Source organism: Sphaerodactylus townsendi, linkage group LG01 (genome assembly GCF_021028975.2).
Source record: "Sphaerodactylus townsendi isolate TG3544 linkage group LG01, MPM_Stown_v2.3, whole genome shotgun sequence".
In the NCBI taxonomy this organism is placed as follows: domain Eukaryota; kingdom Metazoa; phylum Chordata; class Lepidosauria; order Squamata; family Sphaerodactylidae; genus Sphaerodactylus; species Sphaerodactylus townsendi.
In genome coordinates, this window is record NC_059425.1 from 6,242,201 (window position 1) to 6,259,226 (window position 17,026).

Sequence of the window (17,026 nt, forward strand, 5' to 3'; positions counted from 1 at the left end):
TCACTGCCCGCTAGGATTTGCCTAACTCTTTAGGTAACATCCATCCTGTCTTCCATTCCAGGGTTGCTCAAGGAGGTTCTGCCTCGATGCTCAGAGACGACTGAGAGGCCCTCCCGACTATTATTGATGGCCACAAGCACTACTAAATTGACTTATCCTGACTCTCATGAACAACCTATTGCAATATTTAGTTTCTTGTGGGGATATTCCTGTATAATCACTGGTTTATTCCGAACATTGAAGCACTCTATTTCTGTTTTTTCCAATCACTTCTTCCGTGATAAAACCTTGGGAAGGGGGCTTTAGGGAGGCAGAGGGATCTAATGGTGTTGGGATAGCGAAGTAACCTTGAGTGCATTCCACAGTCTGGAAGGATAACACATGCATCGGAGGAGACTTTATCTTTGCTGAGATGAAGTCTCCGGCTCCTGCTGGGAATCACGGGAAGGGGGGGATGGGGTGAATGGTGTTATAACCCAGCTTCATGAAGCTGCCATTCCTGCTAATCACTGCGGTACTTGAGCTTTCTAAGATGTCTTAATAAATGGACTTTCATTACCAAAGCCTTTTATTTCTGCGTCTATGGAATTCCTTACATGTGGCCTCTTCCTCACAAGGCAGCTAGCCCCCTGCCAGTGAAGATTGACATCCCCTCTGGCTCCAGGATGCCCCCAAAAAGGGATGGGGTGGGGGGCCAAATGTCCCCACAGGGCTCTGCTCCCCTCCTCCTTGTGCAGCTGTTCCCCTATTAATTAACTGTCTCTTAATATTAAGCTCATGTGACCACAATTCAGGAAGGATCTTGACCAGCTGGAGCGTGTCCAGAGGAAGGAAACCGAAAGGGCCTAGAATCCAGGCCCTGTGAGGAGAGGCTTAGGGGGCTGGGAATGTTGAGTCTGGAGAAGAAAAGGTTAGGGGTGACATGATACCCATGCTGAAATATTTGAAGAGACGTCATGCTGAGGACTGAACAAGCTTGCTTTCTGATGCCGCCGAGACTAGAACACAGAGTAACGGATTCAAACTGCGGGCATAGAGATTCCGCCTAACCATTAGGGAGAAGTTCCTGACAATAAGGGCTGATTGACAGTGGAATCCGCTGCCTTGGCAGGTGGTGGAGTCTCCTTTGGAGGTTTTTGAAAAAAGGGGCAGGATGGCCGTCTGTCAGGAGTGCTTCAGTTGGGAGTTCCTGCATCGCAGCGGGGTGGACTGAATGGCCCTGGTGGTCTTTTCTAATTCCTTGTCATTCTCTGACCAAAAGTCTTGAGCATAAACAGATACATGGAGAGACCGGCCACTGAGGGTGCCCCTGCCCCCTCCTCTTTACCCCCATGGGCCCTAATACCATCAGGACCCATTATTTCACATTAGGAGGGTTTCGTAAGTGCGTGGGCGATGTTTTAAGATATTACTGTTGTTTTAATTATATGTAACAACAACAACAACAACAACAATAATAATAATAATAATAATATGCTGCCACAGGAGGTGGTGATGGCCACTAACCTGGATAGCTTTAAAAGGGGCTTGGACAGATTTATGGAGGAGAAGTCGATTTATGGCTACCAATCTTGATCCTCTTTTGATCTGAGATTGCAAATGTTTTAGGAGACCAGGTGCTCGAGCAGCAGCAGCAGAAGGCCATTGCTTTCACCTCCTGCATGTGAGCTCCCAAAGGCACCTGGTGGGCCACTGCGAGTAGCAGAGAGCTGGACTAGATGGACTCCGGTCTGATCCAGCAGGCTAGTTCTTATGTTCTTAAATGCCTTAGCAGACCAGGTGCTCAGGAGCAGCAGCAGAAGGCCATTGCTTTCACCTCCTGCATGTGAGCTCCCAAAGGCACCTGGTGGGCCACTGCGAGTAGCAGAGAGCTGGACTAGATGGACTCTGGTCTGATCCAGCAGGCTAGTTCTTATGTTCTTAAATGCCTTAGCAGACCAGGTGCTCAGGAGCAGCAGCAGAAGGCCATTGCTTTCACCTCCTGCATGTGAGCTCCCAAAGGCACCTGGTGGGCCACTGCGAGTAGCAGAGAGCTGGACTAGATGGACTCTGGTCTGATCCAGCTGGCTTGTTCTTATGTTCTTAATAATAATAATTAATAACAACAACAACAACAATAATAATAATACATAAGATAAAACGACATACATTATGAAATCTTAACCAGTGCTTGTGACAGCATCACAAAACTCAGAACAGTAAAATACATAATTCCTAATATTAAAACATACCTAAAATGGAGACATAGACCTATACAATATGTCCAGGGATGGGGCTGCCTCCCAGCACCTGGCAATCTGTTCCATCCCCCTCCTTGTTATAAATGCTCACCCAGGGACCTGCAGCGTCCCCCCCCATGGCAGCCCCACCCATGGTCCCCCCCCATGGCAGCGTCCCCCCCCCCATGGCAGCCCCACCCATGGACTTTCTCCAAGGAGCAGGGCCCTCCAGGAAACCATCAGCAAGAAGGAACAGCAATGGCAGGAGAGCCACAGCAGCAAGAGCAAGCCTCAGAAGTTCCAGGGAACAGGGTGGAGCCAGCAAAGCCCTAGCCAAGCTGCAATCAGCAGCCCACAGCTGTCTTAGAGAGTGGGGACAGGCTAGCACAACCCCAGCCAGGCTGCAATCATGGAGGAGGACCTTGAAGGCCACTAGGAAACTGGAGCAGGGAGTTCCCGGGAGGGAGGGAATGTCATAAGAACATAAGAACTTGCCTGCTGGATCAGACCAGAGTCCATCTAGTCCTGCCCTCTGCTACTCGCAGTGGCCCACCAGGTGCCTTTTGGGAGCTCACATGCAGGAGGTGAAAGCAATGGCCTTCTGCTGCTGCTGCTGCTCCTGAGCACCTGGTCTGCTAAGGCATTTGCAATCTGAGATGTCCCGAGAGGGATAAAAGGAAGGAAGGGCAAGAGGGGTTGGTTGGTGTGGTGCAGGGGCTCAGACTTGCAGGGGTGCTGTTAACCACCTGGCAGGAGTAAAGAGCTGATGAACAGACACCACCGTCATGTCCTGTTTCCCTTCCTTGATAAGGGAAAATACTTACAGCAATATAGTTTGACTTACTAATTAAATAAGCAAATCCATTGTTCCTTCTGTCAGGAGCAGATTTAAATGTCCATTTGGGCCTCAGACCCGGCTGTTTGTGTTGTTGACTTTCCCACCCACAGATCAGCTTTCCACTGATGTAAGGAAATGTTTCCTCCTTCTTGCAGGGCGGGGTGTCCTTTGAAGAGGTGGCCGTGCATTTCACCAAGGAGGAATGGGCCCTGCTGCAGCCCCCCCAAAGGGCACTGTACAAAGAAGTCATGCTGGAGAACTTTTGGAATGTGTCTTCTCTGGGTGAGGATCCTTTTCTCCTGAGCTGATTTGGAATGCCTTTTGGGGTTCCCTTGTGGAAAGGGAGCCCCTGCCTGACAGTCCTATGTTGGACCACCTCAGGAGGACATCAGAAAATGTGCCAGGGTATTAGGTCTTGAGCATTAAGAAGAAGAGTTGGATTTATATCTCCCCTTTCTCTCCTATAGGAGACTCAAATGGGCTTACACACTCCTCTCCCTTTCCCCCTCACAACAAACACCCTATGAGGTGTTCTTCTGAGAACTCAGAAGAACTGTGACTAGCCCAAAGTCACCCAGCTGGCATGTGTTGGAGTGCACAGGCTAATCTGAATTCCCCAGATAAGCCTCCGCAGCTCAAGTGGCAGTGCGGGGAATCAAACCCCGTTCCTCCAGATTAGAGTACACCTGCTCTTTACCACTATGCCACTGCTGCATTTATTGACTTATTGAGTCAATAAATGGACTCTATAGTATTGATCAGTAGCATTTATGGCTGAGGCATCAAAGCACTAAAGTTTGGTAAAGCTAGTTCTGACAAATCTGGCTTTTGCCATCCCCTTTATCCCATTGCAACTCTTCCCCCCCCCCCCCCACACTTTCCCAAGAAATTGTAAAAACTGGAGCTGAAGTGCCGCAAGAGAAACGGGGATAATGGATGCAACTCTGGTTCTCATGGGATCAGGGTGTCAGGGGAAGCCTAGTTATCTGGAAAGGATGTGAAGCCATAAAGTAAAGATCAAGGAAAGAACGCTTTAGATAGCAGTGGTAACATAGCAGGCTGGTTACATATATCTTTTAGCAGCACTGATTTATAGCTTAAGCAGTTACGTTAGTTACTTTAAGCAGTAAGGAATGCATCTCAATCACGTAGATAAAATCCCTCAGACACAGGGGAATTCTTAGTCAAGAGAAGGTGGGGGAGTCTGAACAGGGGCTTTTCTCCAGTCGTGCCTTACCTGGACTGAAAGATGGCCATGGAGGGAACTCTGCGGGCTTCTTAGCCCATGACCAAATTTACAGCTGCATTTCTACAGCAACGCACCCTCTGCCCACCAGTGCCCTGTGGAGTTTTTTCCCTCTGAACTTTCATCTGCCTGACCCTTTAGACTTAAGCCTGTGGTCTCCAGTGGCTTTCCTTAGGATACTTCATGGATCATACATCCTTATCAGTTTTCTGCCAGCCTGGCCAATTGGCCAGGCTGGTGGGGGCTGATGGGAATTGTAGTCCATGAACATCTGGAGAGCCGCAGGTTGCAGACCCATGCTTTAGACTCTAAGCAGCCCTTCCTGGTAGCTTCTATGAAAAAATGTAGCATGTGCAGGATGTATTTGGTTGTAATTTTACTGTTTTCCCACCCATTATTAAAAAATAAATATAAATCAGCTCCTTTAGCTCAGATTCGAGGCACTTCCCAGTTTGTCAGAGACTATTGCTAGTTTAAAATAAAACCTCCTTTCCTAGTCGGAAAACAAACAGGCACAAGCGACTTTTGAGAAGTTAAAAAAGATGAACTAGAATAAGATTGATTTCAAAATAAGAAAGATATTTGGCAAAGCAAAAATAACAAAAATAAAGCAGGTAAATTGGTATTAAAGGCATTGTGTACAATATTTTTATGACTTATTTCAAACATCCAGTTTTTTTCAGTTATTCAGAAAATGTTTTATTTCTTAAAATTACATAAACCTGCCAGGTGTTTTAAAAGCTTTTCAGTCGCTAATTCAATTCTACTCTGTTCTCTTTTCTGAGAGGACAACTTTACTCTCAGGAAACAAATGTTTTTAGCAGGATTTCTGCCTTGGGGAATCTGAACGCACTAAGGTTTATGAGTAGGATTGTCTCCCTTCTGTGTCCCTGCAGAATAAAATCCACTCCCTTCTCTGTGAAGGGCCACAGTCCTTAATGAGTCTTTCCTGCTTCTCTCCCTTAGTAGATTTCCCTCAGAGATAAAAACAACAACCAGTGTGCTATGGCATACCACTGCAGTACTACTGGGAGATCAAAACAGACCACTCTTGTCTACCTGAACTTGTCCCCTCACAAAAAGCAAGCTTTGCACCAAGAGAACGGAGCAATTCCTTAATGCAGCCGTTCCTTAGCTCCCCCTGCTGCAGAGCTCCCTCTAAGTTCTCACAGCACTGACTAAAAACTGGCTCTTTAGCTATCAGTCAGTCACAAGCCGCTGTGGGTAGCTGCTGGTGTGCTGGAGCTTTGCTCTGTTACGGGGCAGCAAACCCCGGAATCCATCACAGTTTCCATCTCAGTTTGACAGGGAGCAGCCACAGAACTGCTAAATGGACGATTCTTGGCGCTGAACTGTCCCTCATCCCATTCCTAATACTTAACTATTGTGTATTTCTGGGTGGGCTGTCAGCCTCACTTGGGACTGAGGAATTTATTTGCACTCAGGAGGGTTGTAATTTTGCTGGTGGTTGTTTTCCCCCCTGATTACAAGGTCCTCTGATTGCAAAGCCTGAGCTCATATCCCAGCTGGAAGAGAAAGAAGACGTGTTTCTTGGGTTCTTTGATGAAGAGGAGGATCTGGCAGGTAGCTACTATATGTCCCTTGGGATTATACTTTGCTTGTGCTTCCTTTTAAGAGCAGTTGGATTTCTCTGAGGATTATCATCACGGTTTAACGGTCTCTTCCTTAGAGATTGAATGAGATGTGAATGTGGAAATGGTGGCTGTAGATCTGGGACCTATGAAAACAGCCAGCTTCCTTGTACCAAGTCAGATCACTTATTCCCTGTCCACCATGAGTGGCCGTGGCTCTGTGGCAGGGCTCTTTCCCAGGCCCCTGAAACCGCTTTAAGTGGAGATGCCAGGCACTGATCCTGGGATCCTGGTGCATTTTCCCACTGAAAAGACCCAGAGCTATTCCAGAGAGGACTCACACTAGTGCATTTTACCTTCTTCTCCCCTGTGTTCATGACGGAGGTGCCAGCAATTCTGAGCAGCCTGGCACATAGAAATTTTGCAACATAACAGCACAGCACTATAAAACCCCACATGTTGAAGAGGCAATCCTTGCTTTCTGAGTACCTTTCAAGCCTTAGCCAGGACTCATCTCCAGTTGTCTCCTGTCAGTATCATAGAGGCATGAAGCTGGTTTACTAAACAAAGTAACATGCAGAAGAGGTGTGAGCAGTGGGTGGGTTGCATAGAAGAGGAAGGAGTGAACCAATCAGAGACCTTCATCACTGCCGAACAACAAGGTCAAAGGCCTGTGGCTACATTTTGGGGCTGGTGTTTTGATGTACTGTTTAGGACAGTGAAGGCTCTCTCTGCCAGTAACTGTCCTGATGAAAACCTATTCTCCATACTATGTGATATTTCGTAGGACCAGATTACCCTCCAGGACTCTGGAAATGGTGTTCAGACACCTGGCCTTTGAAGTCTTGCATGCGGTACAGCAGTTAATTTAATTCAGTCTATAACACTCAAACTATGTTCTTTTTCATAGTGATCAGGCTGCAATCCTGTTCTCTTGCCACACGAGACGTGTATGATCCAGCAAATGAAATTAACAAGCATTGTGTGAATGAAAAAGGAGTGACATATTCAGATGGAAAAGGCAGCACTGAATATTCTGGTTCCCCGAAAAAGAAAGAAGCAAAACAGCCAATTAAAGAGAGAAGGAATTCTGGTCCTTTCCAACATGACGATTCGCATAAATCTGCACTATCTGATGAAATTCATGAAAAGTACAGTAGAAATGAGGACGCTGCAACTGGGGAAAGGCTTTCTGAAAAATCAGATAAAAATGTTGATTGCAGTGACCGTAATAGAATGAAAATCCTTCAATCCCAGAAATGTGCAAAGAGATTTGGGGAGAAAAAAAAGATAACTTCTCAAAAAAGAATTCACACATGGGAGACAAACCATAAATGTTTAGATGATAGAAAAAGCTTCAACAACAGTGGAAACCGTATTTCTCAACAAATTTTGACAGGGCAGAAACCAAAAAAATGTCTGGAGTTTGGAGTAGCCTTCAAGGACAGTGCCAGCCTCACTTCCCATCAAGAGGAGAAACCATATGAATGCCTGGAGTGCAGAAAAAGCTTCAGTCAGAAAGTACATCTTACTACCCATCAAAGAATTCACACAGGGGAGAAACCATACAAATGCCTGGAATGTGGAAAAAGCTTCAGTGACAGCTCAAGTCTTCCTGCACATCAGAGAATTCACACAGGGGAGAAACCTTACAAATGCCTGGAGTGTGGAAAAGACTTCAGGCTGAGTGGAAGCCTTATATCCCATCAAACAATTCATATAGATCAGAAACTATATAAATGTCTGGAGTGTGGAAAAAACTTCAAGCAGAGAGCACATCTTACTATCCATCAAAGAATTCACACAGGGGAGAAACCATACAAATGCCTGGAATGCGGAAAAAACTTCAGTCAGAGCTCAAGTCTTACTACACATCAGAGAGTTCACACAGAGGAGAAACCATACAAATGCCTGGAGTGTGGAAAAGACTTTGGTAAGAGAACAAGTCTTACTTCCCATCAAAGAAGTCACACTGGGGAGAAACCATATAAATGTCAGGTGTGTGGAGAAAACTTCAAGCAGAGAGCACATCTTACTTCCCATCAAAGAATTCACACAGGGGAGAAACCATACAAATGCCAGGAGTGTGGAAAAGGATTCAATAGGAGTGAGAACCTTACTTCCCATCAAAGAATTCACACTGGGGAGAAACCATATAAATGTATGACGTGTGGAAAAGGCTTTGGTCAGAGAACAAATCTTACTTCCCATCAAAGAAGTCACACTGGGGAGAAACCATACAAATGCCTGGAGTGTGGAAAAGCCTTCGGTCACAGCGCAAGTCTTACTTCACATCAGAGAATTCACACAGGGGAGAAACCATACAAATGCCTGAAGTGTGGGAAAGACTTTATTACAAGTGGAAAACTTACTTCCCATCAAAGAATTCACACAGGGCAGAAACCATATAAATGCCAGGAGTGTGGAAAAGACTTTCATGACAAATCAGGACTTACTTCCCATCAACGAAATCACACAGGGGAGAAACCGTACAAATGCCAGGAGTGTGGAGTAGCCTTCAAGCACAGTGCCAGCCTCAATTCCCATCAAAGACGTCACATGGGGGAGAAACCATATCAATGCCTGGAATGTGGGAAAGCATTCAGTAGGAGTGACAGCCTTATTTCCCATCAAAGAATGCACACAGGGGAGAAACCATACAAATGCCAGGAGTGTGGAAAAGCCTTCAGTCAGAGCACAACTCTTACTTCACATCAGAGAGTTCACACAGGGGAGAAACCATACAAATGCCAGGAGTGTGGAAAAGGCTTCAGTCAGAGCACAACTCTTACTTCACATCAGAGAGTTCACACAGGGGAGAAACCATACAAATGCCTGGAGTGTGGGAAAGGCTTCAGTCACAGCACAGTTCTTACTAGACACCAGAGGATTCACACGGGGGAGAAACCATACAAATGCCTGGAGTGTGGAAAAGACTTTATTCAACGTGGAAACCTTACTTTCCATCAAAAAAATCACACAGGGCAGAAACCATATAAATGCCAGGAGTGTGGAAAAGACTTTAGTCACAGATCACAGCTTACTTCCCATCAAATAATTCACACAGGGGAGAAACCGTACAAATGCCTGGAGTGTGGAGTAGCCTTCAACCACAGTGCCAGTCTCACTTCCCATCAACGACGTCACACGGGGGAGAAACCTTACAAATGCCTGGAGTGTGGAAAAGACTTCAGTCACCGCGCAAGTCTTACTTCACATCAGAGAGTTCACACAGGGGAGAAACCATACAAATGCCTGGAGTGTGGAAAAGACTTCAGTAGGAGAGGAAGCCTTACTTCCCATCAAAGGATTCACACAGGGGAGAAACCGTACAAATGCCTGGAGTGTGGAAAAGACTTCAGTAGGAGAGGAAGCCTTACTTCCCATCAAAGAATTCACACAGGGGAGAAACCGTACAAATGCCTGGAGTGTGGAGTAGCATTCAACCACAGTGCCAGTCTCATTTTCCATCAAAGACATCACACGGGGGAGAAACCATATCAATGCCTGAAAGACTTCAGTAGGAAGGACAGCCTTATTTCCCATCAAAGAATTCATGCAGGGGAGAAATCATAGAAATGCCTGGGGTGTGGAAAAAGTTTCAGCTGGCTTCCCACCTTACTTATCATCAAAGAAACAATGTGGGAGAAATCATTGCAAATGCAGCTAACCGGTCTCAATTCTTCTGCAGTCTCCCTGATAGCATTTGGCTCAGACACTCCTTATTGACGGCTGACCTTTCTTTCTGATGAGGCCACCACTTCAAATATGAAAACACTGGCCTACAGTAACCTAAATATTCTCTGAGCTCCCAAAGGCACCTGGTGGGCCACTGCGAGTAACAGAGTGCTGGACTAGATAGACTCTGGTCTGATCCAGCAGGCTAGTTCTTATGTTCTCTGTAGACTCCATTTTCAGAGCTAATTGTCTCGCTTTTGGTTATTTTGATCTAGATTATCATTTTCTCTATTGACTTCACTCTCTCTTTGACCCAAGTTTTCTTCTGGCCATATTATATTGTTCTTTTTTCTCTTCTTCTTTTTCCTCCTGAATCCTCAATCACTTCCTGTATTACACATACTTGGCCTGGTTATTGGAAGAGACCACTGGGGGCTCCAGTTCAACTCCCGGCCATGCAGGAACACACAGTCAAAGTCCTGACAGCTGGCCATTCAGCTTCTGTTGAAAACCTCCAAAGAAGGAGACTCCAGCATCCTCCGAGGCGGCTTGTTGCAGTGTCAAATATCCCTTACCATCAGAATTTTCTACCTAATGTATAGGTGGAATCTCATTCCTTCACCTTGAATGCATTACTTTATGTCCTAGTCTCTGGAGCAGCAGAAAACAAGCTTGCCCCCATTTCTACATGACATCCCTTCAGATATTTAAATATGGCTGTCATGTCCATCCATCCCCCCACCCTTAACCTTGTCTTCTTTAAACTTAACATACCCATCTCCCTAAGTTTCTTCTCATAGGGCATGGATTCCAGACCTTTTACCATTTGATCACCCTCCTCTGAGCCCACTCCAATGTTTTTCATGCATTGTGGTGCCTAGAACTGGACACAGTATTCCAGGTGAGCTCTGAGCATTGCAGAATAGAGTGGTACTATTGCTTCTCTGAGATCCAACCCATAGTGTTGACAAAAGAAAGAATGGAAACTTTCATCCTTTTATGCATTGACCCCACATTTCAATGGGGCTCACAGAACGGGGCCTCCCTGATTAATTCCGCCCTGTTGTGGGCCAGATCCTTTTGTTACCACCAAATGACAAACTCGTGGGCAGCAAGATCTGCTCTCCCCCATCTGATTCGTTGCAGAGCCTGGCAACTGGCATCTTTTCCGGGGTGGAAAGGTTTTTTTCAGAATGTCCTCTTTCAAAGCAGAGGAGAACACTATTAAGTGGCTAATGATCAGCCCTGGGTGGAGGAGGAAATTCCTTGTGACACCTTCTGGAAAACAGACCTCCAAATCCTCCAGTGACCATTTACTGTTTGGAATTGAAGTAAAGCGCGAGAAAGACTCCTGCTTCGGTTAAAAGCAGACCTCCGGGAAGACGATTGAGCAGTGATCTCTACGGGAGGAAGTAGAACAAATCGAAGTCTTGGAAGCGCCTTTCCAGAGTAGAGACACACCAAAAAAAGCCCAGGGAAGCAAGAGCTTACTTCTAACTAGAGATGTTCAGGGATGGATCACAAACCCTGCCAGCTGCACTGGAAGCCGGCCCAGCCTCTTAATTGTAGCTTTGGGGGTGGGCAGCATGGTGCGGAAAGGGCGCTCAGCGTGCGCTCAGAGATGCTCATCACAGCCTGCTACTCAGTTCAAGGCTCCTTAGCTCATCAATCATATCGCCCTCATCAACTTCTGCCTCTGATGAGGGACTCCCTCTTCTTTCGTGCCCCCCATGAGGGAACCTGTCTCTTAACATGATACCCTCCTAAAATGGGGAGTGAGAGATCTCCCAGATTTACAACTGATCTCCAGATGGCAGAAATGTGTTCCCCTGAACAGTTTGGATTTATATCCCACTTTTCCCAACCATAAGGTCTCTCCGAGTGTCTGGCAAACTCCTTCCCAGCCTCTCCCCACAACGGTTACCCTGCAGGTAAGTGATCTTAGAGAGTTCCGCAGAGAAATCGCATTTGTATTCGCGTCACCCAACAGGTTTCAATGGAGGAGTGGTACAAAGAAGTAGCTAGCAGTTTGGGATTGCGGTCTCCCCTGCAGGAGGCACTCAAAGGAAGCCATAAGCAATCTCCTTGCCCTTCCGCCCTCACAACAAAATTACCCTGTGAGGTAGGTGGGGCTGAGAGAGTCTCGCCGGTAGGCTTTCGTGATCAGCCCAAGGTCACCCAGCTGGCGTGTGTGGGAGTGCACAGGCTAATCTGAACCCCCAGATAAGGTTTCACCGCTCAGGCGGCAGAGCTAAAAATCAAACCCGGTTCCTTCCAGATTACATACATTTGCTTCATGGAACTCTCCTTACCGCCACTGCTGCTCCTTTATAGTCAAACCCTGCCTCCACAGGATTAGAGATCGGCTACACTGTATTAAACAAGGTGAAACGGCTGCTTCGAACGGTAGAATATAAAGTATTATATCTCTTGGAGGTTTCCCCCCCCTCCCCAATCCCTGCTGTTCTCGGGTGCCGTGCCTAAACCTCCAGAAATTCTTCACCTCAGAATTAGGAACCCTCATTCCCACAGATTCATTCTGCTGAAATCAGCATAGCGGTGAACCATAAACTGGGGAACTGGGTTTGATTCTCCGCTCCTCCTGTGAGCAGCAGACTCTTTCCCGGTGAACTAAGGGGAAGGAACGTATTGTCAAAGGCTTTCACGGCCAGATTCAACTGGTTGTGCTGGGTTTTCCAGGCTGTGTGGCCGTGGTCTGGTAGATCTACTTCCTATAGGATTTCCTATAGCCACACAGCCCGGAAAACTCAGCACAACCTGTAAAGGGAAGGAGTTTTTAAGCTGCTTTGAGACTCTTTATGGCTGAGAAAAGTGGGAAAGAAATCTAAATTCTTCAGATTCATTCTGCGTAAATTAGCTTTGTCCTTTTGCCCACAATGCTGAGGAAAAGCGCTTCTATTTGTGGAATGGGCCTGCAGGTTCCGGCCTCCTGGACCTGGCTGAGTAGCAGAGCATCTATTTGTGGATAACTTTTATTCTTGAGTCCATCGTCCATAACAGTATAAGCAAAACACAGGCAGGTAAAATAAGTTCAAAGTTCAAAAAATACATTAAAATATCTGTAAGCAATAGGGAAAAATCAGACAGTATTAAAATAATTAGACAGGTGAGCTAGTGGATGAATCAAGATTGGTATTATGATTTTTTTTCCCAATTGTCAATGTTTTTATTTCGAACAGCTTTTAACATCCAGGTTTTAACAAGCTCATTTTAGGTTTCGTAGAAGTATCTTAGTGACTTTAAAATGGTATGTTATTTTACTGAATTTTATTGCATTCCGTTTTGTTGTACTTGGTTTTATTGTTATTGTATTATTTGATTGCATTTTGTAAGCCACCTTGAATATGGCTATAGAAAGGTGAGGGATAAACACCTAATAAAGAAATAATAATGGATTAAAGAATGGAGGCATGAGTAATGAATGGAAAGTCATCTGCCAACAAATATTTAATTTGATCCTCATCCGTTTGCGAAAAGATCCAAAGTTCAAGTTAAAAGGACCAGGTAGGAAGTGATATAAAAGCTTTTTCCCCACCTGAGCTGCTGCCGGAGACGCACCTGAACTTAACATAAGAACAAGCCAGCTGGATCAGACCAGAGTCCATCTAGTCCAGCTCTCTGCTACTCGCAGTGGCCCACCAGGTGCCTTTGGGAGCTCACATGCAGGATGTGAAAGCAGTGGCCTTCTGCTGCTGCTGCTGCTGCTCCTGAGCACCTGGTCTGCTAAGGCATTTGCAACCTCAGATCAAAGAGGGTCAAGATTGGTAGCCATAAATCGACTTCTCCTCCATAAATCTGTCCAAGCCCCTTTTAAAGCTATCCAGGTTAGTGGCCAAGGATCTGACTCAGGGAACAGCAGCTTCGTGGGACATTCCTATAGTTTCATGGATTTGCTCCCCCGAATGTGCTATTCATTTGAAATTATGCAAATGCTGTTGTATCATGGTTACTGTGACTCTGTTATAATATTTTGATTGCTCTTAGAGGAACATGTTACGCTGCTGTTATCAGTATAGTTGCTGTGATTTTTGATTTTTTTATTTGACTTTTAATTGATATACCGCCCTCCCCTGAAGGGCTCACGGCAGTGTACAAGATAGTAAATAACAATAGCATATCAATATAATAGGCATAAAGCAACGTCAGTTACAACAAATCCTAACACTGGTGCAACATCTCAGGTTAACAACTAACACATATCAGCATAACAGCATTGTAACAGCTTGTAACAGTATAATAGCATCGTACATTTTACATCATAATAATAACATAACATCGAATAATACAACATTCTAACAACTACCAAAAATATCAATCCATAGTACATGAAAACCTAACCATTACAACTAACAAGCCTCAGAATTAATTCACCTGATAGCCAAGACAACAAAAGATATTGTGATATTTTTGCCTTGTGATGTTGTTCTTTGTTATTGCTATTATGTAATTGTTGTGTTTTCCTATGGGTCTACTGAAATTGTTTATTGCTGTTGGGGAAATTAGCTTTGTTATTTCATTGTAGTGTTATATATTGTATTATGTTATGATTATTATATCTTGATGCTATTCACCCTTGAGGCCTTTGCCTTTGGACAAGGGAGGGCACTTGTCCTCGGGTGCAACGATTTTCAGTCACGTGTGGGCACCAAAGTGTCTAAGCCCCACCCACTCTGGAGGGTGACCACCCGTTGGGGGGCAACAAGCTCAGGGTTTCCCCACAGTTTGCCTAGATACGCCTCTGGCTTCCACTCACCTCATATTCTGCCCTTTTCTCTGGGAACCTGTATAGACGCTGCCTCTGAAGTACTCTGCAGGTCTTGCTACTGTTCGGTGAAGTCTGGGAAATGCAAGTGAAGTGTACAGCACGTGGGGGGAAAATTGCAGCCTCATTGTGCTGTTGGCAGCTCCTTCAGGTGGGTTTTGTTGTGTGCTATTTAGAGTACCATGAACACACACGCGCACCACGCAAAGTTGCTGATGGATCCGAGCAGTTTGCTTTCTCCAAGCGAGACAGTCGGTAGGAGCCAGATCAGCAGATCTGTCAAATTACAGAGCAAACTAACAATCTTGGTTGCAGGGGCTTGTTGGGGGGGGGGGGGGACTGAGGCAGGGCCAGCAGAAGTTCAGCAGCAGCGTAAAGCTAAAGTAAGACTTTCTCCTCGGAGGAAAGGTCTTATTGTCCCAGAGGAAAGATCTCGCTGCTTGTGTCCATAGATACTGCTGTCATTTGGGGATCTTGTATTTTGGCTTGTCAGTTTTTAATTCTTATCTTTAAGCAGGGAAGGGACTTTACCAGGTCTGATTTTTAATTTAATATTTCAGTTCATAAACCGTTCTCCCTCGATGAGTGGGGCTCAGAGCAGTGCACAACAATAGACACCATTAAAATTATACAACAAAATGTAAAGATTTAAATCTACAATTCCCACATTAGGGCACCCTTACCTCTTTGTCCCCGAGGGCAGGGTTAATAACAAATATAAAATATCAACAAAGCATCAACTGTAAAATGAACGCAAAAGCTCATTAAACATATTGAGAAAGGAGAGGCCAGCTACATGGTCTGGAGTTGCTGTCTTCATCCGTGGGCCTGGTGGAACAGCTCCCATCTTTTCCTGGGGTTGGCCGGGGCCACGGCTGGGCTGCATCACTCTCCGCCTACTTAAAAGATAATCAGACCTGAGTTATCTCCTGGTCCTCCACAGCAGGTTTATTGGAAGGAGAGGCTTGGCCAAAGATGAAAAGGGGGGCCTCAAAGGGGAATAGGATTGCCAACCTCCAGGGCATGACTGGAGATCTCACAGTATCACAGCTGTTCTCCAGACAACAGCGATCAGCTCACTTGGAAAGAATGACCCCTTTGAGAGGTGGATCTAGGGCATCATACCCCATGGAAGCCCCTCCCCAAACCCCACCCTCCTCAGACTTTGCCCCAAAATCTCCAAAAAGGTGTTTTCCAAAATGGAGTTATACTCTATTTGACAGTAAGATGATAGTAAAATTGTACATTCCTCTGCCACACAACAAAGCGTGCCAGATCGTCTTTGTTGTGGAATGTTCCGCCTAGATCCTAGTGCCCACCTATAGTTTTCACAAAAGCAGCACGTAAAAATGAATGATAATTCACATATTCATTCAGGACTATATTCTAATTAGTAAGCACACAATGTTCTCAACTGCTGCACCTCAGCTGACCGAACTATCATCTTTCTGTAAAACAGAGTATAGCAACTAACAACACCAAGTAGGCACAAAATGTTGGTGCCAAGTGCAAAACTGAGCATCAGGAGAATCTCAGCTTTAATTCTCTGAGAATAAGATTTTTCTTATCTGGAGACTAGGATGTCTTCATAAGAACATAAGAACAAGCCAGCTGGATCAGACCAGAGTCCATCTAGTCCAGCTCTCTGCTACTCGCAGTGGCCCACCAGGTGCCTTTGGGAGCTCACAGGCAGGATGTGAAAGCAATGGCCTTCTGCGGCTGCTGCTCTTGAGCACCTGGACTGTTAAGGCATTTGCCATCTGAGATCAAGGAGGATCAAGATTGGTAGCCATAAATCGACTTCTCCATAAATCTGTCCAAGCCCCTTTTAAAGCTATCCAGGTGAGTGGCCATCACCACCTCCTGTGGCAGCATATTCCAAACACCCATCACACGTTGCGTGAAGAAGTGTTTCCTTTTATTTATTTTTATTTTATTTATTTATTATTTGATTTAGTATACCGCCCTATCCCCAAAGGGCTCAGGGCGGTGAACAATATAAAAGCATATATAAATATGTTTACATTCTAAAACAGTATCCCACGAACCCATATGCAACCCTCCCAAGAAGAATGTTAGGGACCCTATACAGCAGGGGGGAGGATAAAAGCATTAGTCCTAATTATTAGTCCTAATTCTTCCCCCCAGCATTTTCAATGAATGCCCCCTGGTTCTAGTATTGTGAGAAAGAGAGAAAAATTTCTCTCTGTCACCCCATGCATAGTTTTATAGACTTCAATCATATCCCCCCTCAGACGTCTCCTCTCCAAACTAAAGAGTCCCAAACGCTGCAGCCTCTCCTCATAAGGAAGGTGCTCCAGTCCCTCAATCATCCTCGTTGCCCTTCTCTGCACTTTTTCTATCTCTTCAAATAATATATCCTTTGTGAGATGTATGCAATTTCAGAACTGAACACATTACTCCTGCGCGGTCAGCATCCACTGTTTTATATATGGGTATACGACAATCCCCGTAGTTTTATTCTCAACTCCTTCCCTAACTATCCCCTTGCATAGAGTTTGCCTTTTTTCACAGCTGCCATGCATTGAGTTGATATTCCCATTGAACTATCAACTAAGACGCCTAAATCCCTCTCCTGGTCTCAGACCGATAGCACTGACCCTTGTATGTGTATGTGAAGTTTGGATTTTTTGCCCCTATGTGCATCAC

The 17,026-nt window shown here is 45.4% G+C and overlaps 5 protein-coding genes across 10 annotated transcripts in view; 4 read left to right on the top strand and 1 right to left on the bottom strand.

Annotated features, from left to right (window-relative positions):
* The window catches only part of LOC125440166 (zinc finger protein 91-like), a 183,782-nt gene extending 174,226 nt beyond the window's left edge, over positions 1 to 9,556 (top strand). The window contains exons 4-5 of the mRNA XM_048509834.1: positions 7,404 to 9,023; positions 9,435 to 9,556. Coding sequence (XP_048365791.1) covers positions 7,404 to 9,023; positions 9,435 to 9,471 — 1,657 coding nt within the window. The 3' untranslated portion in view covers positions 9,472 to 9,556. The remainder of the gene's footprint in view (positions 1 to 7,403; positions 9,024 to 9,434) is intronic.
* Positions 1 to 17,026, top strand: part of LOC125440106 (zinc finger protein 420-like) — a 313,705-nt gene that overhangs the window by 125,419 nt on the left and 171,260 nt on the right.
* Positions 1 to 17,026, top strand: part of LOC125440115 (zinc finger protein 420-like) — a 157,200-nt gene that overhangs the window by 83,877 nt on the left and 56,297 nt on the right. The gene's annotated exons all lie outside the window — the stretch shown is intronic.
* LOC125440145 (zinc finger protein 501-like) overlaps positions 1 to 17,026 on the top strand; it is a 215,548-nt gene that overhangs the window by 47,084 nt on the left and 151,438 nt on the right. The window contains exons 3-4 of one of the 3 annotated variants that reach the window (XM_048509783.1): positions 3,213 to 3,339; positions 5,795 to 5,887. The exons of 1 other annotated variant lie outside the window; for it this stretch is intronic. In XM_048509783.1, the coding sequence (XP_048365740.1) occupies positions 3,213 to 3,339; positions 5,795 to 5,887 (220 nt within the window). The remainder of the gene's footprint in view (positions 1 to 3,212; positions 3,340 to 5,794; positions 5,888 to 17,026) is intronic. One more of the 3 variants, XM_048509792.1, reaches the window with a different exon arrangement.
* Positions 1 to 17,026, bottom strand: part of LOC125440133 (zinc finger protein 420-like) — a 161,854-nt gene that overhangs the window by 27,205 nt on the left and 117,623 nt on the right. The window lies entirely within an intron of this gene.